The 26,260-nt window shown below is 58.1% G+C and overlaps 1 protein-coding gene across 1 annotated transcript in view; it reads right to left on the bottom strand.

The window, feature by feature from the left end:
- IGF2R (insulin like growth factor 2 receptor) overlaps positions 1 to 26,260 on the bottom strand; it is a 107,676-nt gene that overhangs the window by 22,622 nt on the left and 58,794 nt on the right. Inside the window, exons 11-30 of the mRNA XM_062187005.1 lie at positions 22,743 to 22,907; positions 19,884 to 20,024; positions 18,688 to 18,831; positions 17,157 to 17,294; positions 16,535 to 16,682; positions 16,085 to 16,262; positions 15,645 to 15,760; positions 15,165 to 15,333; positions 13,593 to 13,772; positions 11,864 to 11,965; positions 10,869 to 10,970; positions 8,795 to 8,984; positions 6,087 to 6,251; positions 5,319 to 5,462; positions 5,039 to 5,214; positions 4,683 to 4,770; positions 4,106 to 4,321; positions 3,035 to 3,165; positions 2,816 to 2,913; positions 29 to 165 (exon numbers count right to left, since the gene is read on the bottom strand). Coding sequence (XP_062042989.1) covers positions 29 to 165; positions 2,816 to 2,913; positions 3,035 to 3,165; positions 4,106 to 4,321; positions 4,683 to 4,770; positions 5,039 to 5,214; positions 5,319 to 5,462; positions 6,087 to 6,251; positions 8,795 to 8,984; positions 10,869 to 10,970; positions 11,864 to 11,965; positions 13,593 to 13,772; positions 15,165 to 15,333; positions 15,645 to 15,760; positions 16,085 to 16,262; positions 16,535 to 16,682; positions 17,157 to 17,294; positions 18,688 to 18,831; positions 19,884 to 20,024; positions 22,743 to 22,907 — 2,928 coding nt within the window. The remainder of the gene's footprint in view (positions 1 to 28; positions 166 to 2,815; positions 2,914 to 3,034; positions 3,166 to 4,105; positions 4,322 to 4,682; positions 4,771 to 5,038; positions 5,215 to 5,318; positions 5,463 to 6,086; positions 6,252 to 8,794; positions 8,985 to 10,868; positions 10,971 to 11,863; positions 11,966 to 13,592; positions 13,773 to 15,164; positions 15,334 to 15,644; positions 15,761 to 16,084; positions 16,263 to 16,534; positions 16,683 to 17,156; positions 17,295 to 18,687; positions 18,832 to 19,883; positions 20,025 to 22,742; positions 22,908 to 26,260) is intronic.

The following is a 26,260-nucleotide window of genomic DNA, read 5'->3' as shown; positions in this document are numbered from 1 at the left end:
TCCCCCCCCGCCCAGCGCTGTCTCGCACCAGTGCCGGGCTGTGGCGACAGCGACTTGCAGACGTTGATGAGGTAGTGCTCGGTGGCCCCCGTCCTGGTGACAGCCTCCCAGTTGTCGCTGTACCGCGACAGGGGTGAGAGGTCGAAGGAGTTGCCATCATCGTCCCTGAAGGGAGGAGAGCACAGTAGCACAGTCTTCAGCCCAGAGCTCACACAGAGCGAATCAGAGGCCACTGTGCGGCCGTGCACAGCAGCTCTGAGACCCACGCAGTCCTCAGGGAACTCTGAAGACCCGCTTCCGGCCTGGTCTATCCCTGACGCCCTGGGACTCCAGGCCCACCCGGGGACGGAGCTGCACAAAGACCCCCGAGCCTCGATGCACACACACACACACACACACCGCAGAACCAGGGACCCTGGAACTCCCATGTTCGCTGTAACCAGACGATTAACCAGGAAGTCTGAGGCCTAGCAGCTGCCCGTGTGAGGCCGGAGAGCAGCGGGCTGGCCAGCGGCCGCAGTACACAGCCAGGACTCAGCACACGCAGCACCAAGCAGCCTGGCAGGCCACCTGCTGCGCAAGCCTGGGACCACCGATGGCCACGGGAACAGGAACGGCTCGAGCCGGCCTCGGAGAAGCTCCTTCTACACAGGCAGTTCCTGAGGACAGCCCTGTGCCACGTGCGGCGCCAGCCCTCAGACAGCTGCCGCGTGGACAGTGGGGTTGGGCTGAGGGTGGACAGCGCTTCTGACCTCTGCTGAGCCAGCGGGCTGAGCCGTCCAGAACCCAAAAGCCCTGTCTCAAAATCCACACGAGTGGTCAGGAGGAGCAAAGAGCAGGCACAAGACAACAACTGAGCTGAAGGGGGCACAGCGGGGGAAGTGGGAACGAAGCTGCTCAGGGCCACGCGGGTCACCTACATTTTAGACAAAGTGGCCGAGGGAGGCGTCAGTGAGGTTACCGCCGAATAAACACTGGGCAAAACAGAGCAGGGAACGTCGCCGCGACACCTGGTAAGGAGCGTCGTGGGCAAAGACACAGCAGGAGCAAAGGGCCCGTGGCACAGCAGGCCTGGCACATGCAAAGCAAAGCCAGGAGCCACACATGGCCGGACAGAGGGAACATGAGGCGTCCACCAATGGCAGCAGGCCAGGGGCCACGCAGAGCCACCACCCTGACCGGGATTTTCTTAAAGCCACAAGAAGCTGGGTGGGGAGCACCAAGCGATGTCAGTCAGCCAGACACGAGGTCTGGCCCACGCTTTAGCAGGGCTGGGCTAACCAGCCATGGCACGGGTCGGAGGTGTGGCTGGCGTGGAGGCAGGGCAGGCAGCAGGCAGCGTTACAGGCAGTGAAGGGGCGCCCACGGGTGCGCGAGCGAGAAACAGAGCGCAGAGGACTGACTTCTACAGGAATCCAGTGCAGAAACAAAAGTACCACCGACAGGAGTGGGGCCAGGGACAGAGGCGAGGGGTGCAGCCCAGGGCGCAGAGACGGCATCTTGCTCAAGGGTCAGAGAATCGCGCTGGAGGCTGCCCGTGGGGGACTCATGACCATTCGGAGTGACAGGAGGTCCCAGAGAGCCAGGGGAAGCCAGGACACCAGCAAGTGAGGCAGGGGTGGGCAGACAGCTCACCTCACACGTTTCTGTTCTCCCTCCACAAATTCATTTCAGTATACACACAGTATCTTTTATTGCAACCAACTGCAAATTTTTCCTGCGACTTATTTATTCTATCTTTTAGAAGCTAGCATGTAAAAGCATTTTCAGGAGAAAATTATCATATACATAAATACTCAAAATTTTACTCCTTGGAGATGGCATTGTGGCGCAGTCGGTTAAGCCACTGTCTGCAACACAAGCATCCCATATGGGCACTGGTTCAAGTCCTGGCTGCTCTACTTCCGATCCAGGCCCCTGCCTGGGAAAGCAGCAGAGGATGGCCCAAGTACTTGGGCCCCTGCTACCCACATGGGAAACACAGAGGAAGCTCCTGGCTCCTAGCTTCGGACCAGTCCAGCTCTGACCACTGCAGCCACTTGGAGAGTAAGCCAACAGATCAAAGATTTTTTCTCTCTCTCCAACTAACTCGGCCTTTCAAATGAGTAAATAAATCTTAAAAATACTTAAAAATAGAAAACTAAAGGCACGCATTTACATACATTACTGAAACTCATGTTATGATTTCACCGACAAAAAAACAGATGGGGAAAAACCACCCCGCTCCCCTGGGAAGCACGGGACGGTGTGTGGCACACAGGTGGCTCAGCACACGAGAACTCCGGTGTGTCCCTCCACGCTGCGCAGCCAGGGGACCACCGTGTCTCCTGGTAAAGCTCCTCGGTGATTCTGCAGACGCTTACGCACCAGAGCACCCCCACCCCCACCCCCACCCGCCTCGCCCCGCACAGCTGATCTCAGGGGCGTGCTGGAGTTACAGGGAACACACAGATCTGCAGGCAGGCCACGCCTGCCATCACCCGCTCCCTGCCATGAGGACGGGGGTGAGGGCGCAGGCCGTCTGAGGAAGGAGCGGAGGGCAGGGGATGCCCGGGCCCACTCTACGCCATACACCCCAGTGAGCCACGGAGGCTTCCACGTCCTGTTTCAGCCCCGCTCACTCCCCCTCTACGCTGCACACAAGATCAGCACGGAATCTCGCAGCTGCCAGGGGTCGAGGAGCTGCCTGAACACGGTGCCTCATTTCAACTCCAGGGAACCAAGGCCTGGAGAAACTAACCGACTAACTGGATCCCGACACCCCCGCCTGGCCTCTGCTCTCCTGTCGGGAAACCCAGCACCCACAGCCACTCACTTGAAAGAGCACTCGGTCAGGTGGAAGGGCGGGCAGGCGTGCTGTGTCCGCCACTCGAACAGGTAGGAGCAATCTGAAGTCTCCTTCAGAAACACGGGCTGCAAGAGGGAGAGGGACAGCCTCACGGTGGGAACGCGGAACTCCACGTAGCTCTCGCTCGGCGGTCCAGGGCCAACTGCGCAGTGGGCGGAGGCTCTGGGGAGCCGGGCACGAGCTCACCTTCTGCGTGCTGCGGTCGCAGTAGAAGAAGATGGTCGTGGAGCGCTGGTACACCTTGTGGCACGTCTCCCCACCCGTGTAGTTCATCCTCAACAAGCCGTTTTCATATGTCAGCTTCTGAGTGAGGAGCCCTGCCAAGCAGCAGCACGGGCAACACGGTCAGGTGGGACAGCTCCCCCGGGCTGCCACTTAGCCACCAGACTGCCAGGGGAGGAGGCAGCCCTGACCTGCTGGTGTTGGACCCCCCTCTCCCCAGTCTGGCCCCGCCCCATCACAATCCACTGAACCTCCTCCTGCCCAAGATGGCGACGCACCAGCCTCGCCATAGCACAGCGCCAAGCTCATGCTGCTGAGCCTCCCCTGCACCTGAGGGCTCCGGGGCTCACGCGCCAGCTCCTTCCATGCCATTCCTGTAAGTGCTGTAACGGAGCTACACCCAGCCCGGCTGCGAGATGGCCCCCATGACCCACAGCCTGCACTCAGCTCTACCGCCAAACCCCGCGATTTTAGGGTGGGCATTTGGCCTCATTGTTGCGATGTCAGCTCAGATGCCCCATCCCCAAGCCCTGGCTCCATTTCCAATCCAGTTCCCTCCAGTGCATGCCCTGGGAAGCAGCGAATGATAGCTCAGGCACGTGGCTCCCTGCTGCCCACAGAGGAGACCTAGGTCGAGTTCCAGACTCCCGGTTTCCACCTGGCCCAGCCCCAACAGTAGCAGGCATTTGGGGAAGGCACCAGCAGATGGAAGATTGATCTCTTTCAAATAAATAAATATGTAAATAAAAATTCGAATGTGACTCTTGAGTGCCTTCTAGACACCCAGCAACACCCGGGTGCTCACGTGCTGGGCTCAGTGTAACCTGACGTGATGAGGAAGGGACGTGAGGCCAAGGGGTCAGGAACGTGTGTCGCTAAATAAAGATCAATCACGCACGTACTAACCACAGCCCTGAGTGCGGATCCTGTCGCTTCAGTGACGTGGCCTCGTTCACCCTCCCACTTGAGACAAGTGTCGCCCTCCCATCTCAACCCCGTCCCTTTGTGACGACAGCAGGGGGAAGTCAACGGCACCTGCCACTCTCTGGAATCCCTGTGGCCCTCGCTTTTCCTGACACGACGACACAGCCTTGGACCTGTCGATGGTCGGGCAGACGTCCGAGGACAGCTTCCCGCAGACCCGGAAGTAGTAGTTGTACTCGCCGGCGCTCACCATGGTGTCGTTGAGGCCCAGTGGCTTCAGGTCATACAGGTTGCCATGCCGGGGGTCTGTCACCTCACAGTTGTCCCCTTCGAGAACACACAAGGGCCGAGGGTACACGTGAGGGTGCACGCCGTCACGCTCCCAGCACCACCAGGAAAAGGCCGTGAACTCCCATTTCTACGTCTTGTCTTTGTTGTAACTGACAGAGCCTTCTAGAAAAGCCTCGGCCAAGGACCGAGGAGCCACTTCCTCACATAAAACAAGATCACACCCGTGCCCGTGCTTCCACGGCAATGGGAGGAAGGACCCACCCCAGTGAGCGCAGCAGGGCTCTGTGGCGCACCAGCTCGGGGTACTCTGCGAGCGCCCCCGTGGCCGTCGTCACAGGGTCTGCATCTAAGACGTGGTCCACAGGGACGCGCACTCCTCGGAGGGGCCCCGGCTCACCTTCCACTCTGACAACGGGACAGGCCTCCACCGTTCTCCAGACAAACACGTACTCGCAGTCATCCATCAGCTGGAAGACTGGCGACCCCTGCAACAAACCCACGGCTCCCTTGGTCTCCGTTTATTTGTAAGCAAACAGATAAAGACCTGATCAGACAGCGGCCAGGGTTAGCTGATCGCAACGCCCCAGGAGCAAACACAGCGATCACTAGCACATAAGGCCTGCAGGAAAACAGCACACCCTGGCTGGAGGTCGAGCAAACACAGGCAAGCTGGAAGCAGGAGATGCAGACGCTCGAGGGCAATGGGAGACGGCGCTGCCCGCGGCCAGGGCCCTGGCTGGCCTGGACACCTACCGTGACCTGAGCACACTCGAACATGATCCTGGTGGAGAAGCGCTGGTTCCCACACTTGTCTCCGTTAACATACACGATGGTCAGAGAGCCGTTGGCCGCGGCCTGGGGGCTGATCTGCACCACTCCCAGGTTCCAGCTGTTGTCCTCTGACACCAGACAGGATCCCACGGCGCTGCCTGGAGGCGCAGGAGGAGCGGCGGGGGTGAGAGGTGGAAGGGGCTGCGCTGACTCAGGGCTTGTGCGCATGCGCACACTGAGAGGATCATGGGACAGGACTCACCATGGCACCCGGGGATGTAAGGGAGCGGATTGCAGACGCTCAGGTAGAAGGTTCTCTTCTTTCCGTCAGTGGAGCTGTCGATAGCAGTCCACGGCTTCCGGACGGCGCTTAAGGCACTCAGATCATACTCATTCCCCGCAGGGTCTGAAACACAAGGAACACCAGGTCCTCTGTCCCCAAGCACAGACTCCTGGGGCGGACCTGCCACTGGCACCAGTGCCGGACGGGCCGAGCCACAGGAGCCCAAGGCGCGGCGTGGCCGACAGGAGCCCCAGGCCCTCGAGCTGCCTTTCATAGAAGCAGCACGTCCAGGACACGGCAGGGCAGGGGCCAAGGCCAAGGTCTGCCACTGCAATGCCTTTCCTTGCTTCCCCCTCAGAGGGGCAAGCGGCTGGCTGTGCACTCGTTTGCCCTCTAAGTTTTCCTGTTTTTAAGCAGCAACTGATCCCAAAACCTAGCTTAGCACCTCTGTGTCCAGATTCTCAAAGGAACACCATACACGGCTCTAAGCATCACTCAGAGATGGCCCGGAAAAGGAAGCCCACGCCACGGCACACGCGCAGCTTCGAGGGGGCTTTAAAACACGGGAAACAACGAAGGGTTTATTTGGGTGTAAAAATTTTTAAATTCCTGCAGTTTTTTTTTAATAACATGTATTGCTCATGAACCTTCCAAAGACCCTCGCATGTGCATGGAGACATGCGCACACACACTCTCTCTCTCCCTCTCTCGACCCGTCTATCTGCTAGTGCTGGCCCCGGGCCTCACCAGTGACTTGGCAATCCACTGGAGAAGGGACACAGGCCAGCGCAGTTTCAAACTCAAAGTAGGTGTTGCGGACCCCTCGCCTGGAGTCGATGTCTTGATGCAGGAACTTGGGGGTTCCTGGGAAGATGTCGTCGTTGCAAACAAAGCGGATGACGAAAGAGGCACCTGTGGAGCAAGAGGGGCCGGATCTGAGGACGCAGGACGGGCCCTCGCAGGATGGCAGCGGGCCTCCAGCGACCCTCGCCAACGGTCCCAGCAGGGCCCAGTCTGAACACAGTGGCCACATCTGTGACAATGGTGACCGACTGGGTTTGTATCCAACGTCTTGGAATGCTCTCTCTTCCAGAAAGTTCGGTGTAGTGGGCAAATGTTTGCTAAGTTCCTGCTATGAGGAAGGGTGAAGGGAATCAGGCCGCACGGCGGCAGGGCACGCGCAGGTGCAAAGGCCCGGCCAGGGAGGGTGGCTAAGGGTGCCCCACAGGGCTCCGGGCAACAGAGAGGGAGGCACAGCAGGTGACTGCCACAGAGCAAAGCAATGGCTTCTATTCCAGGTGGGGTGTGGAGCCAAGCAGGGCAAGTGACACAGCCTGACTGCTGTGTGGAGACAGACCGAAGCAGCAGACAGGAAGAGGCTGTACAGCGAGGCGGCGGCACAAGCCACGGGGTGTGCAGGCGACGGCAGCATCACATGCCGCATGGATGTTAACACGGGAACTCCCGCGTTCACACACCAGGGCGTCAGCAGCTCCGTCGCCCTGTTTTATACACACGGGACCTGAAGCCTAAGGGAGCACAGCCCACTCCACAGAACACTCCCCCCAGTGTGTTCAGGGATTCACACCCGGCAGCCGATAAAAATCATTAGCCACGTCATGGCCACGTGGGCACCCCTGCAAGAGACAGATGATTCTTTTCACAAAAAATGACGCATCCATTTCACTTTTTAAGACAGTGCTCCGAGGGGCTGATGGTGTGGCACAGTGGGTTAAGCCACTGCCTGTAGTGTCAGCATCCCATATGGGCAGTGATCTGAGTCCCGGCTGCTCCACTTCCAATCCAGCTCCCTGTTAATGGCCTAACAAAGCAGCAGAAGATGGCCCAAGTGCTTGGGCTCCTGCATCCAAGCTGGAGATCTGGAAAAAGCTCTGGGCTCCTGGCTATCACCTGGCCCAGCCCCGGCCATTGCAGCCATTTGGGGAGTAAATCAGCGGATGGAAGACCTCTGTCTGTCTCTCCCTCTCTCTAACTCTGCCTTTCAAATAAAATAAGTTTTTTTTTTTTTAAAGTACTTGAAATGGCAAAGCCAATGAATCATTATAATTAGAGTGAGCACCAGCCTTCTGCATGTTGGGGTGGACAGCGGCCAGCTCTATGACCAAAGCTTTGAGGACCTCACCCAGGCCCTGCAACTCCAGTCCAACGCCAGCTTTCATTCAGAGGAAGGATTGCGTGTGAGCTTGGCTGCCCAAGGCACTCTGCCCCGTGCTCACCAAGAAAACCACACGTTCCCGAACCTCTAAGACGGAAAGAACATACACATTCTGGCCACCAGGTGGACGCACCACGTCTGCCTGGTCATTTGCAAGCAACGCTTGTCTCCTGAGCCGATCAACGTATCCAACTTTGACCAGTTCCACGGGACAGTTCCTGTCTGAGCAACTGAAGCGACTTCTGTGACCTTCGGCCTTTGGTCCACATCCTCCCTCGACGGAGCACACAGAACAAGCTTTGTCTTCCTCAAAGGCTAGCAGCCCCTGCGGGCCCAGGTCTCCTGCTCCCGGAGTGCACAGATTCCCAGATCTTAACCCGCCCTTCACACCCTGGCTGTGAGTCTGAGGAGTCGCTGGCATCAGTTAGCTGGAGGCGTGACATCCAAAAGAGACAGATGATGCTAGACTGGCTGCAACAAACCCAGGAGAGCAGCACCCTTCCACTCTGCTGCATGGCCTTCCCCGATCGCCATTGGAGACGGCAGAACATCTTTGACCGCCACATCACACCTCTGCCTGCCTCGGGGGTCTCATGGATGTGACGGGGAAGTCAGACCTAAGGGCCCAAATCTCAGCTCAGCTGTGTGACCCCGGCACAGTACTACACCTGTGTGCGCCTGAGGTTCCTCCTCTGCCTATCAGAAACCCATGCACGGGCAGAGCCTGGATCAAACGCTAAGAGACCTGGACCCTCCCGGGACCCTGCCCACCAACGAGCTTCTGACTGCACCTGGCAGTTGAGCAATAGGAGAGTGAAGACTCTTGAGGCTGGCGTGAGAATTAACCAGAAGACATGCACGCAGCATTTGAACATGAGGCTGGCCTGCAGGAAGCACTTAATTCGTGGTCTCTGCGGCTGCCACTGCCACTGCCACGGTCATCACACAGGGCTTGGACCCTGGGTCTCAGAAAACAGCGACAGAGCTTCGGCTGTACAACACGGCGGCAGAAAGGGGTAGAAACATTAACTGTTTCAACAAAACAAAACTGTTTTCTGCAAAAGGATGCCAGAGAGGCTGAGTGTAAGAGGAGGAGCAAAGAAAAACATTTAGGAAAGAACAAAATAAGTCGTTATCTTCGTCCATCACCTGGCCAGGACCTAAAGGAGAGCAGATAAAAGGATCGAGAAAGCACTCCCCTCGCAGGAATGCAGGAACCTACAGGTACTGGACGGCTGATGCCCCGGGGAGGGGAGTGGGAGGACGGCCCGGAGCTCACCTCTGGAAGAAGACGACCCCTTGAGGGTCAGCGTCAGGAAGCCCTCGGTGGACAGCTGGAGGCTCCTCTCCACAACGGGCCATTCTGGCTTCAGGTTCTTGAGGTCCTCTGTGTGGGTCCCTGCCTCGCAGCCAGAGGCCGGCTGGCCGCCCACCTCCCCGCAGATGGGCATCGTGCCGCACACGTTGAACTGGGGAGGGAGGGCGAGAGCCACACAGACACGGTCAGGCCACACAACTCCCCACAGACGAGCTCCCCCGCTGTGCACAACCCCGCTGGCTGAGCAAGCGCCATCTACACCAGCCCCTTGTCAGTGAGCACGTGAGGCAAAACAACAAAACCCAAGTCCACCAGAAACACCGTAAATGGCCTGCAAGACTCAGAGCACGTAGCTGTCTCTGCAGAGTCCTGGGCCTCTGGGTGGTATGCAGGAACATTCCACATGGGGCAGGGAGGGGACAGAGGCCGTGACTTGTAGACCTCACGGCGTCAGAGAAAGCATGCAGGGCTGGGGGAGACATGAAGTGGTGCTCTGGCATCCTGTGAACGTGCTCGTGTCACTCCATTAAAAATCAGTCGACGGCAGTTATGAAATGCTGCAGAATGTTCCTGGTAGGGAGACACAGACTTCCCAGGATCTGCTCGGTGCCCGTGGACGATGAACACGGACTTCAGGAATGTAGGCTGAAATGTCTGCCTTCGAGACGGAAGTGTCCCACTTATCCCACGGCCAGCCAGGACGAGACCGCACGCAATGCTCCTGCAGCCACCTGGGCTGTGTCTGGGGTCCTCCACCAGGCTCCCTCCCCTTCCCTCAGCTCTTGCCTGTGAGCTAAGAGAGCTGGGTGATGCAGTGGGCTCTGGGCACACTGGCTGACCCACACCAGCACGCGCCCCACTCAAGGGTGTTCAGGCACCCGTATGGAGCGTGTAGAGGCCACCAGGGAGCACGGGGTGGCTGAGCCCAGCAGGACAGAGCGGCAGGAATCTGGGCGGCTCAGCCTATGATGCCAAGCAGGCAGCTGAGGGGCTGTGGTCCCCCAGGCAGGCAGCTCCTGCGCAGCGCCCAGGCAAGTCTGGCTCCTGGGAGCCCGAACACCTCCCCAACCAGCTCCAGTCTGCTCTGGTCATCACCCTGAGTCAGTCTCGCCACGACCTAGCGGGTCAGCTTCTAGCATGCTCTCCAAAGGTTCACCGAGCTTCTCCCCTGCCTCCTGCAAGTACACTCCCACCATCATGGACCTATCATGTACACACCCAGTATGCACCAAACCCTGCAGCGGACATGTGGTGAGTCAAACAGTATTGAAATTAGCTTTTAACCCTGAGGCCTTCAGCGCACCGCCAGACAAAGGAAATCCCCTGAAAGCTTGCAGGACTGGGGTGGGGACAGGGCCACCAGGGCAGCCAGGAGCGCGCCCTGTCCAGGCATGAGCTGTCTGCTCTCGGGCGTCTGCTCTCGGGCGTGTGCAATTCTCCTACAAAGTTCTCCGTATCTGATTTTCAGATTTCTCATTTTTGAACACATTCTCTAGTCCCAGTGTGGACTTTGCTAAAAGGACTTAAGCATTCAAAATCAGAATGAAGATTTTCAAAACATGTTTGCCCTTTCTAGTCGTGTTTAGCTGGAATCAAAGAGGAATCTTGCACTTCTAGCTCTGGCACTCCAGGAAATTCCGGAACACCTGGTTGCTTCCCTTTTACAGGTCCCATAATCACCACCTCCTCTGGGCAAGCAGCTCTCACCCTGCCCTGGGCATCAGAATCACCAGGGGGCTTCACCAAATCAACCGCTGGACCCCACCCCACGGCTTCTGAGTCGGGAGGTCCTGGGTGCAGTCTGACAATCTGTATTTCTAATAAGCTCCCAGGTGCTGCCACCGCCCTGGGACAGATGCTGGACAAGGTCTCGGATCCCTGAAGGCTGCAGACGGTGGTGATGGCTCCACGGCATTGTCCCCAAGCCTGGGTCTTCTCGTCTCTTCCAGGGCGAGAGCTGCCGCCCCAGTGCCCCGGCCATGTCCCCAGGACTCCTGCCTCCCCAGAGCCCGGCCACAGGTGACCCATCACTTACCACAAACGTCTTCCCGATGGCTGGGATCACGTACCCCTGCGAACTGTTCAGGGGGTTCAGGTTGAACACAAATCCACTGTTGGGGTCCCGTATAGAGCAAGTCTACAGCAGACAAAAGAGAAGAAGGAGGGGACTCAGGCCAGTCTCACGGCAGAACACACGGCACTCTCACAGCGTGTGCTCCGCTGACGCCCAGAGCCGTGCTCAGCGGCCTCCTAACTCAGCCCCAGTGCCAGACACGAGGCCGGCTGGAGGCTCTCAGGGCTGCTCTATCTGCCCCAGCAAGGTGGCTCTCTCATCCCTGAGGGGGAAGTTACGTGGAAACCATAAGACGCCCAGAGAATAATTTTTTAAAAAATCTTGAGATTGGGTGCTTGGCCTAGCAGCTATGACCTCCATGTTCCACACAGGAGCGCCTGGGTCTGACTCCGGCTCTGGGTCCTCCACCTTCCTAACCCACACCTAGAAGGCAGCAGGGGACAGCACAGGTTCTGTGGTCCTTGCTACACACAAGGGAGACCTGGACTGAGCTCCAGGCTCCTGGCGTCAGCACAGCCATGTGGGTGGGTCCTTCTCTCCCTTTTGCTGTCTCTCTGCCTCTCAAACAAGTAAGTAAAAACATGCCAGGTTCACCCCACAGGTGAGGTCACATTAAAATGTACCAGCCCCCCACCCCCCAACAGCTGAGACCTCATCTAAGCACAAGCTGCACCCTACAGGTGCCAAGCACTGCAACACGATCGGTGTGGGGACACACGTGAGCCGACTGGGCTCCGTGGTGACAGAGCCACCACACGGAAGGGGCACGGGGCGGAGGGGGAGGAAGAGCAGGGGCTATAACCAAAGGTCCCGGTCCCGCCTGTCCAAATGGGTCCTGGAGTCAGACTGGGACAGGAATGTGGAGGGGGTGACGAGGCCATAGAGTGATTCAGAAAGCAGGGCAGGGGCAGGGCAGCCGGCGGCTCGGCGAGGGGACCAGGCGACAACATCCGTACCTGGTCTGTGTCGATCATCATCTGCACGGGACAGGCAGCCTCTGTGTTCCACAGGAAACTGACCACGCACTCCCAGTTGAGAGAAAATATGGGGTGTGTGTTCTGAAAAGGTCAAGGCCAGGGTGAGAGATGACAGAACAACACGGAACTCCGCCTGGCCCCAAGGACAGCCTCCAAATGGCAACAACCTACTGGGTGCTCGTGATGTGCACCATCAGCTTCTCACAGCCGAACACCCCGCCCCTGCCCCCTGCCAAGGTGCCACCACCCCCTCCGCTTGGGTGCTAGGAGCTCAGAGACCACAGCAACAACACAGGCAGGGCTGGGGCCCACATCCAGACCCGAGCTCGAGTGTCTGCTTTGTAGAACGCTGTGGACCAGAGGGGGAGGCAAAAAGCCAGCCACCAGACGACAGCACAGACACAAGCTCAGGGCCCGGCAAAACCGACCCACGGTGCCAGGGCCAGCACCCAGAGGGCTCCCGGGGCAGCGGGGGGCCAGGCCCCGACACGGACTCTGCTTCTGCAGCTGTGTTCGGCTCCGAGAACTCATCCAACCGTGACGCGCTGACCACCAGTATGCAAAGCCCCCTTTCAGAACCCCCCCCACCGCACGCGGCAGGGGCCCCTCACACATCAGGCTGCGCTGGGGGGCTTCGTCGGCTTTTCTCAAGTGCACCTCTGAGGACCCCCGCCAGGAGAGGAGACTGAGCCACAGGGAAGAACCTGCCCAGGCCACAGGTGAAGGGACAGTGGTCAGCTGGCCCCGAGCACACACCCCAGGCTGCCCAGGCTCTCCGCCTGTAGGCCCTGCCCTCATGGCCTCAGCAGCTCTGACAACCAAACAGAAACACAACTGCCTCCAGGGCCTCCAAGGCGGGTGTGCACAGGCGCGGGGCTCGAACCTGCGACAGGGGCACTTGATTCTCGCAGCGAGTATTTCCTGCACCTGTCCCAGGCCCCAGGCCACAGCACACACAGGCTGAGAGATACAGTGACAACGTGAAGCCTCACTGAAACCAGTGAGGCAGCTCAGAAACACTGAAAAACAGAGAATTTTCTAGAAATACTCCGTATCTCTGTGGCACCGAAAAACGAGAGTGGAGAAGGGCCTGTGGCTGGCCAGGGCTCCCATGAGGGGATGTAGATGCAGAGCCTGGCAGGAGGCCACGGGGTAACGTGGACAGATACGTGTGGGGTAACGTGGACAGATACGTGTGGAACCGAAGAAACAGGATTCCTTCCCTGGGCAGGGAGAGCAAACTGGCGGGCCAGGCTCAGACGAACCAAAGGTGTGAGGGCCAGGGCCTTCCACGCCCTCAGCGAGAGTGAATTGGAGGGAGGAAGGGGACCCGGGCTGTGTGTGACCGAGCGCCTGCTGGGGGCTCTGGGACAGTGAACACATGTTGCTGGGAAGGAGCTGGGACAGACGTCACCCCGGTGGGCTGAGAGGAATTAGCTGACAGCCCATCTTCCGGGATCTCCACTCGGGAGCCACCTAACCATTACGTAACTACAAACATGCATGATCCTGGTACACACTGAGACTCCAGATAAAACAGCCCACCGAGACGGTGACATTCTGGAAACAGATCCTCGTGACGGATGCCTGAGACTGGCCGTGTGCTCCATGACCCAAAGGTGGTTCATCTGGCCAGTTCCTAACCACAATTCAAAACCGCACGCAAGCGGAACTGTTCACAACGACCCCAAAGCATTCCTGCACTTACCAGGTTCCCCCTGGAGCAGACCAGGTGGATCCTCGTGGTGTAGGTGGTCTGCCGGCCGTCGCTGGTGGTGCAGGCGGAGCCGTTCACGTACTCCAGGAGAAGGCTGCCCGTCTCCTCCACCACAGGGCCCGTCTTGGCCACACCCAGGTTCTTGATGGACGCGACCTCGGTGTAGGAATCCTGCAAGGAGAGAGTCGTGCTGGGCTTTTCCTTGGACGACAGGACAGCTGGCATCCTGGTGACCAGTACAGCCGATCTGTTGCTTCTACAGAGCTGTGGCGTGAATTATCAAATACTGAACCACTGCTCTGAGAAGGTCATACTCTCAACTCCTGGAAACAGTGCAGGCTCACAGAATCTCTGTCACCAAAGGCAAATCAAGGCTCAGAAAGGTGAAGGGACTCACTGGGGGCAACCCCACAGACAGGCCCTGGAGGTGGGGTTCAGAGCCTGTGCCACGCCCCCACCCCCTCCCATGATCCTCTCTGTGTCTGGCTGAAGCAGGAGACCAGAGCACTGCCTTGCTCAGCCCAGAGGGGGGAATGTGCGCAAGGGGCCGAATGTGTGTCTGAGGAGGACAAGGAGGCAGCTGCCATGAGACACCGAGGCCACACGTGTTAGTGAGCAGGTGAACCCACAACACGGAATCCGTGGACGGCGAGGTCACTGCCCCGGTAAGGAGCGTGCATGGGGGGACGCAGTTCTTAACCGTGAGGGCACACTCACCACTGTCCCTTATGAAACTGTGCTGCCCCTGACACACGCTGAGAAACGTGTGCATGCAATTCCTGACGCACACGCTCACAGAAGCCAACACACACGTCCAAGGACCACAGACAAACACGCAGAAGCGGGCGGGTGTTGGAGGCACGGGTTAAGGCACCAGGTTAATGCCTGGCTCCTGGATCAAGAGTCTTGGCTACTCTGTCCCCGACCCAGCTCTCTGCTAATGCAGCTGGGAAGGCAGCGCGGGACAGTCCAAATACTTGGGCCTCTGACACCCCTGTGCGAGACCCAGAGGGAGTCCCAGGCCTCTGGCTTCAGCCTGGCCCAGCCCCAGCTGTTCTAGGCATTTGGGGAGTGAATCAGTGGATAGATTTCTCTCTCACTCTGTTTTACAAATAAATAAATCTTTGAGAGAGAGAGATACCGAAGGCCTGGACGTGGCTGTGTCTGCTCAGATGAGGAAGTGCAGCTGGGCACCCCAAGAGGAGCTAAGGCTGGGTCCAGCTCATCCCCAGCAATGCTCCCAGCCCAATCTTTCCCCTAATTAATCCCACAGCAGCAGCCCTTGGAAGAACAGACTCCTTTTACAGATGTCTGCTGAATCAGGCCAAGACCGTCCGCTCCGGGCCAGACGCAGTCATTAGAGCTCCCTCTGTCCCACCTCATGACCAAACGTCCCCAGTGCACGGCGTCTGCCCTCTGAGTTCTGAATCCGAACAAAGACCCGAGTGTGGTGCACGTGTGCTCAGGAGGCACGGTCGGCTTACACAGGGCCCTGCGTGAGCAGCCAGCCCGCTTTGATGTCCACCCTCTGTGCACGGGCGAGGGCCGGCGGGGCAGACTCACTTGATCTCTCTGGAACTTCATCTGGCAGGCCGCCGCGAACCGATCGCAGCCGGGCACCGGGTTCAGGGGCCGGCACACATTGATGTAGTACTTCCTCCACGACATGCGCTCCCCTGAGTTGTCCAAGGCGTACCAGTTCCTTCCACGACTGGTTTCAGATTTGGCAAGACTGAAATTGCAAACCAAAAAGAAGAAAAAAAGCATGCTTTCAGAGAGGATCCAGGTTTCTGATGATTCGTCTCTAAGCTCGGAGAGAAACAAAGGTGGCGGGCAGTGCTCCCAGTCACACCCCGATCACCTGCAACCTGCACTAAACCCACGCGCCTGCCAGCCAATGTCACCATTGTCAATGATGAAGCTACAGGCAGAGGCTTTGCCATGGAGACTGATGGCCCACAGGCTACCAGGTCAAGACCACCACCCACTCCGCTCCCACCCCCCACCCCAGGGCAACAGGGGCCCCCATCGTCATCTGCGCACCTGGAGAGGTCGTACTGCTCCAGCGTGAGAGGGTCGGTCACCACGCACTCCAGGGGCTCCTGCGGGCAGGCGTAGCTGGTGTACCACCGGAAGTTGTAGGTGGAGTTATCCTCTTCCTGATGGTGGGGGAAGAGCGGCAGAAAGTAAAAGGCACCGTTTTAAACAAAAACCAATATGAGACCAAGCTTCCTGTGCCCAGCCCCTCTCGCTTAATCAAAGGGGAGACTGCCCCGCAGTAAGATGGACAGTAGCCTCTTTCCGGACAAGTGATGATATTTGTGTTTTGTTTTTTTTTTTCCTATGCTTTACACCCAGGACAAACAAGGCTGTGTGCGGGCACTAAGGTGCTGGCCCAGGGACAGCACAGTGAGGAGTGAGTGCCGCCACACACCGCCAGAGGCGATCTGGCCCCAGACCAGCCACGGCCCTGCCACTCCCACCTGATACTCGGGGAAACCGACGTCGGCGTCGCGGTCGCACAGGAAGGTGATGAGGGTAGCCCGCGGCGTGCGCCTGGCGTTATTGTAGGGCGTGCCGTCCCTGTAGCTCAGCTGGATCATCCCATCGTAGTAGGAGAGCTTGGCGTTACTCACTCCCAAGTTCCAGGACTTCCTGTCGCTGCAAGAACACGGGGGTCTCTCAGAAAAGACACGCCCAGCTCGCTTGGCTGGAACCCACTTCCTGCACAGTGGAGAAGCCCACGCACAACCAGTTGAGGACCAAGGGGCCCTGCACAGCCCCTCCTCGTCTATAAGATCATGCAGGTCCCTTCCCAGGGAAACCAAGACGCCCGGCCCCTCACTCTGCCGGCCCAATCTCCTGCAGGCAGCCGTGTGAGTGACAACCCCGAGGGCCTTGCCCACCCCCGCCCAAGGCAGGAAGCGACTTGCCTTTTTGACACCTGGCAGGCCCCCGCGTCCGGCGGGCACGAGGCCGCAGCCACGGGGCCGCAGACATTGATGTAGAAGTCATACTTTGCCGTCTCCACGCGGTAGGCACCGTTTCTCTTTGTGAGAGGTGACAAGTTGAAAGAAAACCCTGAGAACAAACACGGGGCAGGTGGGTATGGCCTGTCTGGACGCGGTCGCCGGGGCACAGGGGCGAGAGTCTTTGCAAGGGCAGCAGGAAGCTGAGAGACGGAGCAGCGCCTTCCGGCCCCCAGCGCTGCCATGAGCCACCAGCCTTGCCCTTGACACTGCCTCGCCTGGCTCGGGTCTAGTGAGAGGCCAGCATGCCCAGGCACACGGCCACAGCACAGGAGGCTTCCTGGAGAGCCCCTCCGAGGTGGCTCCCTTGGCTAGGGCTCCTGCAGACAGCCTTTCCAAACCAGATCTGCGCCCCCTGGGGTCTTGAGCTTCTGCGTGCAGCACAAGACGCCTCCATTGGCGACCCATCCGAGGCAGTGTCTTCAGCATTGCCAAGGTTCTCAGAACGCGGGTCAGACGGTGCTAATCGGATTCTAACACAGGCCACTTCAAAGACCCTCCCAGGAAAACCCTACAGCACACGCACCTGCCTGCGAATCAATGACTGTGCAGTTCTCTCCTTCGGTCTTCGACAGCACACAGGCGGCGGCTGTGTGCCACTCGAACTCGTAGGAGCAGCCGTCGTCCCCCGAGGCCATCAGCACTGGTGCGCTTTCTAGGTCTCCTGCCCGGGAAGAACAGGCTCCATCACTTACCCGCTCGCTCCTGAAACCCCTCCTCATTCTCACTGCGCTGATGGACCAAGAGGGGCACCGAGGGAAAGCACACCAGGTGTGTGATGCACACAGTCTGGACTACGGAAAACACATAGCACGGACTTCAGGTCTTCCATGCTGTACAAACAAGCTCATCTTTTTTATTCCCTTTCTTCCGTGGACTTTCTGAAGGTCGAGTCCACAGGGACAGAAAGCACAGCGGGCAGTGGTGGCCGTCGGAGGCTGCAGACAACTGGCAGTGACAGCCAAACACCACGCTTTAAGTGAAGGGCACAGTGAACATGGCAAACGGGGCCAGCGCTGTGGCACACAGCAGCAGCACCGACGTCCCACACAGGCGCCAGTTCAAGCCCCAGCTGCTCCAATCCAGCTTTCCCCGGACACTCACCCCACGCAGGTTCTCACTTCCAACCCAGCTCCCTGCTAATGCACTTGGGAAAGCAGTGGACAATGGCTCAAGTGCTTGAGCCCCTGCACCGAAGTGGGCTCCAGGCTCCTGGCTTCGGCCTGGCCCCAGACCTGGCTGTTGCAGCCATTTGGGGAGTGAACCAGGGGATTAAAGGCCTTTCTCAGCCCCTCCTTCCCTGTAACTCTGCCTTTCAAATAAGTAAGTAAATCTTTAAAAAGAAAGAAAGAAAGAAAGAGAGAGAGAGAGAGAGAGAGAGAGAGAGAAAGAAAGAAAGAAAGAAAGAAAGAAAGAAAGAAAGAAAGAAAGAAAGAAAGAAAAGGAAAAAGGCCAATTCTGTGCTATGTGTATTTTAACACAATCAACAAACAAGAAAAACTGGCCGTGGCCTTTGCCCTCCTCCCCAGCAGGGACTCATCCCCAGGAACCATTTCAGCATCTGCGGTGGCCCCAGTTCCAGCAGCAGGGGGGATGTTTAAAAATAGCAAAGCCCAGGCAGTCAACAAGGAAATCCCCCCATGTGATCGAGAGAGCGGACACTGAGGCCCATTCACTAGCACACCCGAGGAGCCGTCTGCTGTGTGAACAGACACGGTTTCCATTTAGTGAGGCTATGGACGTGAACACGGTGTTTCAATGGCGAGACCGTGGACAACTGCACAACCTTTCCCCCGGGAGGGCAGCAGTCAGCACCCCACACCACTGACCCCAGATGGGACCTGAGATGAGGCTCTACACTCATCTCGTCTAGCGACACCACCGGGCTTCTGCCACTGCTGAGTGCTGGGGGCAGGGCACACAGGAACATCCAACCGCACCCTCTCCGGACCCAGTGCGCCCAGCGCCAGCCCTGCAGGGAGCGACAAGGACGGGGAGGGGGTGGAGGCGGCCACACCTCTGGCGGAAGCTGTCATGTCTTTGCCCCTGGTTTTTACCTGGCTTGCACACGAGTGTGATATTAGTGCTTATTTTCTTGTTATCACCACAGTCATCACCATCTGAGTAGAAGAGCTGAAGGCTTCCTTTCTCTTTCGTGGGAGGAGAAATAAACTTTCCCAGATTTTTACTTCCAAACTTATCTGGAAAAGAGAAAGAAGGGGACACAAATGGAAGACATGGTTTAAAATGATTCACGACGCGAACAGCAAGCACCAGAAACTGGACGAAGCTCAGCAGGTGCACCGCACCGCACCCCCGCCCGCTACGCCAGCTGGGCTGGGGTGAGGTTTCTGTCGAGTTTCAGGTTTGGGCGATTACACTCGGGACTGACTCAGCAGCGAAGGACCTGGGACGAGGACCCACTGCCCCCAAGGGCACACTAGTCACAGCCATCTGCAAAGGAACGCCCCCCCCCCCCCCTTAGGGCTGCGGCTCCTAAGACACAAGGCCTTCTGATAGCGGGACGAGAGAGGCGAGGGTCAGTCTCACAACCACAGCAGAAACTCACTAAACCTGTTCAGCAACCCAAGCAAGTGGCCACTTAAGGATGAAAACTCTGTCCCCAAGTCCTTAAGGAAACACGTGGACTTGCCTCAACTGTTTTAAAGACACACCACCTACTCGGAACACCCAGCCGAGGCCCAGGGCTCCTAACTGAACGCTCCCATCAGATTCCATTACGCCCACTTGGTACTGTCACAGAGAACCTCCAGTGACAGACAACTGATGTGCAAACTCTGTGTCAACTCGGGAAGTCAGCGTGACAGCTTCCAGACTAACCAGCGACAGCCGCAGGGGACACGCACTTAACGCACTTAACGAGGGCCACCACCTGGAATCCACCTGCCCCCCCACCGCCTCGAGCAGCGACTTCGGAAACACGCCCAGCAGCGGAGTTGGTTAAGACTCGGGATGGGTTTCACGCAGGCCCTGAAGAAGTGACTGCTCAGGTTACACATGACAAGGCGACCACGTGTTTTCCAGCGTGCTGTCTTCTGCTCCTGGTTATGGCTTTAGCTGGCATCAGGGAGCGCTCCAGGCAGCTACCAACGGGTGAGTCACTGAAAACACCCTACCCTTCTTTCTCCATTGAGCCAAGAGAGACGCGGCTCCCAGCAAGCGCAGGGCGCCCTGACCATCGCTCGCACCTTCAGGACGAGGGTGCCCCAGGTGCCCGGCGGGCCCCACTCACCCACGGCGCACACGGCGGCCTCTTCGGCGCAGCCCCTGGCCTGGCCCTCCTGCAGCACCCTGTGGCAGATGTTGATGAAGAAATGCTTCTTCTCTGCTCCCGCCTGGCTGCCATCCACGGCTTCCCAATTCCGTTCTGACTCTGTCACCAGAACAGAGAACAAGGCTTCAGTTCGCCTGCAGCGATTCCTTTCCCATGAGTCACACCATCGGTGGCGATCAAGCCAAATCCAGGCCCAACCCTCTCGGAGACACGACCACCACATCGGCGGCGTTCCCGTTTCTGGAACCCAGGCAGCTCAGGGACCCAGAAACTCGCTGCTGTCCTCAGGTTTCTCATTTGGCACGAAGGGAAACACCAGTGTCCCGCACTCGTTCACGCGAGGACCTGCACTGAACAGGAGACAGAGAACCCCACAGCACGCCATCCTCACTGAACCCAATCAGGAAGCCAGCTCATGTCCCGGGACCCGGCTGGGGACACAGCACTGCTAAGGCACCAGCTCTGGCTACTGCAGAGGCCTGCGCAGCTAAAACAAACCCACAGGCCCGTCCCCACACACAGACCCCGTGCAGGGCGGCAGGGGGATGCCAGCAGGGCAGCAAACGCATCTGCTCGCTGAACCCTCAAGGCTCAGACGCCAAGCAGAGCCTCACAAGGTGGAGGGAGCACACGTTGAATGTCCCAAGCAGGACCGTACATGGAGGAGGGGCCGCCAAGTCACTCATCCCACAAGCCAGCGACAGACGACAGATGGGGAAGAGATTAGAATTGTGTGTGAAGAAGGACACAGAGATGCAAACGCACATGTTCTTATCTGAGGTCTTCCCTTTGTAGGGTTTAGAAGGCAAAAGCCCAGGGCTGGGGTTGTGGCGCATGGGGTAAAGCCACTGCCTACGACATCAGCACCCCTTGTCGGAATCTAAGTTTGAGTCCTGGCTGCTCCACTTTCGATCCAGCTCCCTGCTAATGCACCTGGGAAAGCAGTGGAAGACGGCCCAAGTGCTTGGGCCCCTGCACCCAGGTGGGAGACCTGGAAGAAGCTCCTGGCTCCTGGCTTCAGCCTGGCCCACCATCCCTGGCTGTTGTGGCCATCTGGGAAGTGGAGCAAACCAGTGGGTGGAAGATCTTCCCCTCTCTCCCACCACCTGCCTCCCTGTTTGCTCTTTCAAAGAAATAAATCTCAAAAAAAAAAAAAAAAAAGTCCTACAGCTCATCACGGGTGACAAATGGTTTTTGGAGAACAATATTCCAACGCCGACGCCTAAGAGAGGCCATGCCAAGACTGCATGAAAACCAGGACCACCCAGAGTCTGCAAGTTTGGGCTGCAGTGGGAAGTCACAGACCGGGCCCTTCCCCACCAGCGGGTGAGGATGTCAGCTCTCTGCCCCCCGCCTCCTCAGCTCTCTATGTGCAAGTCCCAAAGAGCACTCTGGATTCACAGGGACCAAGAGCACGGGTCAGAAAGTTTTAGAGGAAATAAACAGATCCCAGCACCGCTCGTACACCCTAGGTTGTGTCTTGTACACAGTGATGTTTCAAAAAACAGAAGACAGAGGCGGGTTCGGGGCGCTGCAGGCAAAGCCGCGGCCGGCAACACCGGCCTCCCAGATGGGGCCAATGTGAGTCCCGCTGCCTCTCTTCCAATCCAGCTCTCTGCTAAAAAGCAGAAGATGGCCCGAGTGCTTGGGGGCCCTCACCAACGTGGGAGACCCAGAAGAAGCTTCTGGCTCCTGGCTTCAGATGGGCCCAGCTCTGGCCGTTGTGGCCATCTGGGGAGTGACCAGTGGATAAAAGATCTCTCTCTCATACTACCTCTCCCCCTCTCTCTCTCTGTAACTCTGATTTTCAAATAAATAAATAAGTCTCTTTAAAAAGTAAAACAGAAAATAAGAAACACCCAATGCTAACCAATGGGATCTAATACCACTGCCCAGTTTCAGCCCAAGAAGCTGTGTCCGGCGCTCACAGAGGCAGACTCCCTCCCCTAGCAGGGCCCGTGCAGCGCCGAGGCACTCAGAGGCCAGCGGCTGACAGTTATGGGCCCCCACGTGACTCTCCCTCCCTGCCTTGGGTGTGATCGCCACCTTACACACGGAACTGGCCTCCACACGAGGGCACTATGAAATGCTTGTGTGAAACTGGAATGAAAAGGCTTATGCTGATACAGAACAATTTGGAAATCCATGCCAAGTTTTTCATAAAACACATTTTCCACAAACGTTTGGAAGCACCCTGGTATGCCTAATTCTGGGGCTGTTGAACGGGTGAGACTGGAGCTCCCCCCGCCCCACTGCCGTGAAGCTAGGTGACTCTGGCAGGGCCAGTGGCAGATCCCCGGCACCTCCTCTGGCGCCTACCCCGTGACAAACGCTCAGCCAGCTCGGCGGGGCTTCAAGGGGGCAGGGCCTCGGCGGCCAGCACGGCTCCTGAGGACACACATCCATGACCTAAGATGAGCAGGGGTGCAGGTCCCGTTTTGCAGATAGCACAGGAGCAGCGCCCAGCTCCACCAGGCCTCCCACCAGCTGTCTACCTCGGAGCTAAGCGAGAGCTCACCCCTGGCGGCAGCTGAGGGTTTCTAAGCAGTAACTGCCAACGCCTGACACACGGCCGGCGCCCGGAATGCGTGCTCAGCCGAGGTTAAGAGGAGCCCGCCGCACCCCAACCAGGGAACGGTGCGTGCTGGTCTCAAAACACGGACCTGTTCTCCCCACTCAACGCCCCTTCTAACAATCTGTACGGTTACCTGGGAAGGAAAAGCAAGGGTCAGAACAACAACAGACAACGGGCACAGCGCTTCCGGAAGCACCCCGGGGGCACGTGGCCCGGTCCCGCGGCCGGGGCGGGAGCTCTACCTGAGTGGCGCACCAGCGCGGACAGGTCGTAGCGCCGCTTGCCGTCGATGGCTCCGCAGGGGAGGCCGTCTTTCTCGCTGATGCAGGCATACTTCGTGTCCCAGGTGAAGAAGTAGCTGCAGTCCATCTCCCCGGTGAAGACGGGAGTTCCTCTCCCGTCATTCTCTGAATGAGTCAAGAACAGAAAAGTCAAACTCGTACAATGTGACCAAACGGAGGGACGCCCGGGGAGCGAGGGAAGAGTTGGCGAACAGGACCAGCGGCCACTGTCTAGTGAAGCCCACGTTTCTTTGCGAGAGACCCTGGATGTCAGAGACTAGGACGGCCTCTACGCGGCTTCTGACATGCAAACACCCCCACCTCCCCCCGCCGGGGGCAGGCAGGCACAGTGGCATGGAGTGGGCTGGACAGGAAGCCACCAACAGCCCATTCCACGGGTAGATGAAGGGCTGAGGAGCAGCCTGCCAGCCACAGAGCAGGCCTCTGCTGCCCAAAGCCGTCAGCCCCTGGCGGTGAGGCCCACAGCGCGCGGAACACAGGGCCAAGACCAGAGCGCTGCTGCTGACTTGACGATGCGGTCGGGGCGAGACTGGGCCCCCGGGACTGGGCCCCAGGATGGAGGCACAGAAGAAGGCCGCCCGCGGGGGCTCCTGGCTGCGGTGTGCTGACGGTCCATATCGGCCGCAGCGGCTGAGGCCCCCTGCCCCAGACTGCCAGCGTCCTGTGACCGTCGATGCACATGTCTGCACCCCCCTCCAAAGTCAACAGTCTCCTCCCCCATGGCCACCACCCGTGGGCTTCCTTTCCATCGGCCAGCGCGGCTCCACTCCAGTCTGAAAACCCACTCTGCACGGGCTACTTCCCCTTTCCACGTGGCCTGGGATTCGACAAATTTTGCTGACTTTCCCCTTGCTGGAAACCCTATCCCCTCGCATGTGCAGGCCGGTGGGCTGCTGGCACAAGCTCCATTTTCCACCCTTGACGGTTTAATGATCCCTGCCTGGACCTCCCACGCGATCTGCCTCCTTGAGGTTTGGTATCTGGAGATGTTTAATGTTCTAAGGGAAAGGGAAATAAGGTTCTGGATCAAGGGCAAACGCTGTTTCCACTGTAGCTGCTATTAAATGCTGCAGATTACCATCACGGTCACCGTAACACCAGCAACAGCAGCTACGCGAGACTGCCCCGTCTCAGCCAGGCGCTGAGCCGCCCTGCCACACCAGGGCTGGCTGCACAGCCACGGGCTGTTCTGAGGGCTCTCTACACATTAATACGCTGGGTCTTCAAAACTCTGCGGCCAGGGTACAATTTTAGCCCAATTTGTGGATTTGGCGTGGCTGTGGTTTCACAGCTAGAAAGCCTGGGAGCCCAGGAAGCAACCCTGGAGCCGGCTCAGCACCACGAGCGGGAACCCCTCCCGTGACAGCAGCTGCTTTTCTTTCGTTCACTCTCCCGGGTTTTTCGTTTTGGTGGTTGGCTGGGTTCCCTTTGTAGGAAGTACCCTAAGGCATTCCCCGTAAGACTCTTGCCTGCCCATCCTTGGCAGCCAACAACCTAGAGGCTGGGACCCCCGGCTGGGACCCTGGCCCTGCTCACAGCTGCGCACCAACTCACCAGCAACGACACACATCTGCCCCTTCAGCCCACCACAGAGTTTGCACACGGCTGAGTCCCACCCAATTCCCAGCCTCACCACACTGGATTTTGATGTTGCTACCAAAAAGACTGGTTTCTACACTCACGAAGCTTTCGCTGTGCACACAAACACGAGATACCAGGAATGGTGCTAAACTCGCCCTACCTTCTAGCTGGTTTTGCATCCGGGGCTTAGAAATGACTCACTGCAAACAACCACTGGACGCACCTTACCTGGGTTCCCACCTCACTCCCCCAAGGGTTTCCTCGGAGCAGGCAGCCACCCCTCCCTTCCACCAACGGCCATTCGTTTCGCAATGGAAGGACCTTCGCTCGGGGGTTCCCATAGCCGGGGGCCCACACGGTTCATCAACAAGAGCAGGAGCTTTTCACAATCCGCCCCGCACTCACACAAACCCAAAGGCTCAGCCCTACTCCCCGGAGCAGCCACTGCACACGGCCCCACAGTCTCTGGATTCCACAGGAAATCAACAGGAAAAAGCGTTCTCCAGGGGAGCCAAGGGTCGCTTTGCCTAAGGAGGTGAGCAGCACCCACTGCTGTCAGCTCTGAGCAGCAAAGCCACAGCCACCTGCCAGCTCTGCTGTCTCTCTGGGTACCAAGCTAAACGCAGCCTCCTCACCTTAAAGCCTGGGCCCAGAAACTTAGTTGCAGCTCATTTAAAAAGATGAAGAAGAAAGAAAAGCCATTCTGACCACAGACGGCAGCCCCAAGAGACGGACACCGTGTAGGAGGTCCTGGAAGGCCCACATGGAGCTGAGCCCACCACCAGCCTCGGCCCCCAAAGGCCTGCGATCAACAAGGAAAACAAGCCTTGGAGGGGCTGAGCCACTGCTGTGTGGGCAAGCTATTCATCAGCTTCCGCACACACTCCACTCTTCTCAAAGAGCTGCGCCCAGGTCACCGTAGTCACTCATGGGAAACGACAAGGAAGCTCTGAGACGCGCTGCAACGAGCCGAGGCCACAAGGATTCGCGCGTGCACCTTCTGCACCTGGGAGGCGCACAAACCTTGCATTCCAAAGTACAAACGGGGATGGCAGGATGGCGCAGCGGGCGAACCGCCCCACCCCAGCAAAGCCAGCATCCCATGTGGCACCGATCTGACTCCCTGCTGCTCCATTTCCGATCCAGCTCCCTGCTAAGCGTTTGGGAAAGCATCCTGCCACCCACGTGGGAGGCATACACGGAGTTTGAGGGTCCTGGCCTGGGCCCAGCCCAGCCCTGGCCATTGTAGCCATTTGGGGAGTGAACCAGCAGATGGAAGATCTCAATCTCGCCATCTCTCCTCTCTGTAACTCTGCCTTTCAAATCAATCAATAAATAATTTTTTAAAAAAGCGAAAAAAAATTCCTGGAGACCCAACTTAAACTGACACCCAGCTTAAACTAAGTCGCAGGCAATGAATACCCACCACATTCACAAATACATTCTGACATCTGCACACTGCACACACAGCCACCTGGGCCTTTCTCTGTGCAGGTAATATCCATGTCCAAGCAAATCCAAACAAAGTAACTACAAAGCCATTGCGCAGGGCTCCATCTGCTCCCAAGCCTGGAGGGGGGGCCCACAGGGCTGAGGACCTAGCCAACACTGTAACCAACTCCAGCCTCAGGGCAGACTCGACCCCTCCACAAAGCACCAGGTATCTCTCCGTTCCAGCTCCTGCTGGTCCCGATGCAAACAGACCAGTGACACGAGGACATCACTGCTCATCGTGTCAAGGTGTGGGAAGGAAGCCTCCTTCCAGGCATCGGGGTGGGCGACAGGACCCAGCGATGACCCACGGTTTACAAGAAGCAAATCTGGCAAAACAGGAGTGGGTATCCGAGCGCTCCCTCGACACGTCCCTTCTACTCCCT

The sequence above is a fragment of the Lepus europaeus genome, chromosome 3, assembly GCF_033115175.1.
Source record: "Lepus europaeus isolate LE1 chromosome 3, mLepTim1.pri, whole genome shotgun sequence".
NCBI lineage: Eukaryota > Metazoa > Chordata > Mammalia > Lagomorpha > Leporidae > Lepus > Lepus europaeus.
Note: the sequence above shows the minus strand (reverse complement) of the source record. Positions and strands in the feature narration are given on the sequence as shown.